Source organism: Bison bison, unplaced genomic scaffold (assembly GCF_000754665.1).
Source record: "Bison bison bison isolate TAMUID 2011002044 unplaced genomic scaffold, Bison_UMD1.0 scf7180017864112, whole genome shotgun sequence".
Classification (NCBI taxonomy): domain Eukaryota; kingdom Metazoa; phylum Chordata; class Mammalia; order Artiodactyla; family Bovidae; genus Bison; species Bison bison.
In genome coordinates this window covers 325,150-328,467 of record NW_011494684.1, presented here as the reverse complement: position 1 = coordinate 328,467, position 3,318 = coordinate 325,150, and the positions used below count along the sequence as shown (strand labels likewise).

General features: G+C 57.6%; 1 protein-coding gene across 1 annotated transcript in view; it reads left to right on the top strand.

Annotated features, from left to right (window-relative positions):
- Positions 1-2,865, top strand: part of SMPD1 (sphingomyelin phosphodiesterase 1, acid lysosomal) — a 4,561-nt gene extending 1,696 nt beyond the window's left edge. The window contains exons 3-7 of the mRNA XM_010839150.1: positions 1-506; positions 1,040-1,211; positions 1,515-1,591; positions 1,801-1,946; positions 2,100-2,865. Of these exons, the coding sequence (XP_010837452.1) occupies positions 1-506; positions 1,040-1,211; positions 1,515-1,591; positions 1,801-1,946; positions 2,100-2,509 (1,311 nt within the window). The 3' untranslated portion in view covers positions 2,510-2,865. The remainder of the gene's footprint in view (positions 507-1,039; positions 1,212-1,514; positions 1,592-1,800; positions 1,947-2,099) is intronic.
- The last annotated feature ends 453 nt before the right edge of the window (positions 2,866-3,318 follow it).

Below are 3,318 nucleotides of genomic sequence, written 5' to 3'. Positions count from 1 at the left end.
CCAGCCTCCCCTGTCAGCCGCGTCCTCTTTCTCACTGATCTGCACTGGGATCACGACTACCTGGAAGGCACAGACCCCAACTGTGAGAACCCACTGTGTTGCCGCCGGGATTCTGGCCCACCGCCTGCCTCCCAGCCTGGTGCTGGGTACTGGGGCGAGTATAGCAAGTGTGACCTGCCCCTGCGAACCCTGGAGAGCCTGTTGAGTGGGCTGGGCCCCGCCGGCCCTTTTGATATGGTGTACTGGACAGGAGACATCCCTGCTCACAACATCTGGCAGCAGTCTCGTCAGGACCAGCTGCGGGCGCTGACCACCATCACAGCCCTTGTGAAGAAGTTCTTGGGGCCCGTGCCGGTGTACCCTGCCGTGGGCAACCACGAGAGCACACCCGTCAACGGCTTCCCTCCCCCCTTCATAAAGGGCAACCAGTCTTCCCACTGGCTCTATGAGGCGATGGCCGAGGCGTGGGAGCCCTGGCTGCCGGCTGAAGCCCTTCGCACCCTCAGGTATTTGAGACCCACGGAAACCCAGGGAGGGAGGAGAAAGGTGGATGAAAGCGAAGGGAGTGGGGAACCGGCATTACGTGTGAGTGCTCTGCCTGAGCCCTCAGCTCGCTTCACTCCCCTCCCAGTCTGACCCCACTTTCCATTTCCACCCTTATCTCCAGGCACCCTCCTTCACAGGGCTAGCGGCACTGTTTGCTCATGTTGGCCCTCTCTAAGATGCCTTCCCCCTGTAACATCCCAATTTTTCCAGCTCACCTATGTAGGCCTGGGCCCTCTTCTCTCTGGACGACCTTTGCTTCCTGTTCTAGCCTACTTTCTCTCTCCTCTGAGCTTCTACAGCCTCCAGTCCTCTGAGCCACTCTCCAGTCCCATGGGCCCTCTAGTCAGTGCTGTCTGACCTTCAGCCAGAATGTGAGCATGAGGGTAGGGATCATCCTGGGTGCCTCTTTCCTTCACACAGGTTCCTTGCACAGGACTAGGCACAGAGGGCCAAGATTCTGAATGCGTGCTGACCCGTGTTCACTTTGTTTCAGAATTGGGGGGTTCTATGCCCTTTCCCCACGCCCTGGCCTCCGCCTCATCTCTCTCAACATGAATTTCTGTTCCCGTGAGAACTTCTGGCTTTTGATCAACTCCACAGATCCTGCTGGACAGCTCCAGTGGCTGGTGGGGGAGCTTCAGGCCGCTGAGGACCAGGGAGACAAAGTGAGAGGGTGGTGGGAGCCCAGCCGGTGGGCAGGGGCCAGGGGTTGGGGGGAGAGCAGGCCCTTCCCCAGCAGACTCCTGTCTGGTGCTGGAGCACTGTAGGCAGAGCAGCTCTATTTTTCTGGCACTCACAAGTGTTCCCTGGGGATTCAGCTCAACTGTCACTCTTAGAAAGTCCTTTCACTTGCTCCCCATCTCTGGCCATGAATGCCAACCCTTGTTGGAGACATGAACACTTGCCATCCTAGCTAGTGCTGCCTGGACCCCTCTTCTCCTGAAAACCTTCCTTAACCCTCCCCACAGGTGCACATAATTGGCCACATTCCCCCAGGGCACTGCCTGAAGAGCTGGAGCTGGAATTATTACAGAATTGTGGAAAGGTAGGAGGAAGATGTGTTATAGGCAGGGGTGGTTTTCAAGAGTCTAAAGGTCAGAAATTCCCTCAGGCATCTCACTATCCCCCACTGCCCCATGGGGTTGGGAGACTACGTCCTTGAACTGGATGGACAAAGAAAGCACCCTCTCCTCGTCAGATCTTCTTCTCCCCCTCACTAGAATCTTCTGAATGTGATTTGTGTCTTCTGGCCAGGTATGAGAACACCTTGGCTGGTCAGTTCTTTGGTCACACCCACGTGGATGAGTTTGAGGTCTTCTATGACGAAGAGACCCTCAGCCGGCCGCTGTCTGTAGCCTTCCTGGCGCCCAGTGCCACCACCTACATCGGCCTTAATCCTGGTGAGTGAGGCGGAAGCCAAGTTTTTGGGATGAAGGAGGTGGTTGAGAGAGAGGAAGGCGAGCTGGAACCAGGGCCACCCAGGGGATAAGCTGCGCCTCCTTGCTGGAGTGGCCTTGCCCTCTCCGTGTCCAGTCAGTCCTCCCTCCTTGCAGGGTACCGTGTCTACCAAATAGACGGTAACTACTCTGGAAGCTCTCACGTGGTCCTGGACCATGAGACCTACATCATGAATCTGACGGAGGCGAACGAGCCTGGAGCCACGCCGCACTGGTACCTCCTCTATAGGGCTCGGGAAACCTATGGGCTGCCCAACGCGCTGCCCACTGCCTGGCACGACCTGGTGTACCGCATGCGGAAGGACACACAGCTTTTCCAGACCTTCTGGTTTCTCTACCATAAGGGCCACCCGCCCTCGGAGCCCTGCGGCACACCCTGCCGCCTCGCTACCCTGTGTGCCCAGCTCTCCGCCCGCTCAGACAGCCCTGCTCTGTGTCGCCACCTGGTGCCGGATGCAAGCCTCCCTGATGTCCAGAGCCTGTGGTCAATGCCACTGTTGTGCTAACACCCCTGGGGCCCAGAAGTGGGAAAGCGCTTGTTGTAGGAAAGGAGTGAAAACCCCAGAGGGCCACTGTGAGGAGAAGAATGTCTGGTGGAAGGGCCCATCTCTGGGCCCATGCACACCTCGAAAACAAGACCTCCTTTCTTGGAGCTGGTTTAGCAAAATATGGGAGAGGGGTTGGCTGCTCTGAGGCTGCTGTGCTTTTGTGGCCATGGAGCAGAGGTCTAAGTTGGCACTGACTTGGGCAGACCAGACAGAAGTTGTCGCCCCAGGCCTGTACTGGTCAGCCAGGAACCCTGTGCTGCTGCTGCTGCCTGGTTACCAGGCTGTTCAAATAAATACAAGGGACTTGGACTCAAGACCCTGCTGCGACTGTCCCAATTTGCTTTTTTGAGGCAGGGAGGGCAAGGGGGCCCCAGGAACAAGATCCTAACGGAAGGAGGAGGGTTCTTGGAGTGATGGTGTGTTGCAGGCACAGGAAAGCACATAGCTCAGCAGGGCAGACTTTATTAGTGATATCAGTACAGCAGAGGTGCCCACAGAGCAGAGGGGAGAGGACCCATGCCTGGACCAGTCCCCGCCCCCTTCTGCCCCAGCAGGATCCTATGAAGATGGGGCCTGGCCTCGACCAGTTCCTCCTGCTCCACCTGAAACGTGGGGATGGAGAGCTGGGGCTGGCCTTGCTTCCTCTTTCTGCTCCTCTTCTCTCAATCCAATATTGTCACTTGCAGAATTAGATCTCCCTTCCAGCCCCCAGGTGAGGAACCCCAGCTACTGGGGAGGGCAACTCTGGGGGGGGGTGGACCTGAAGT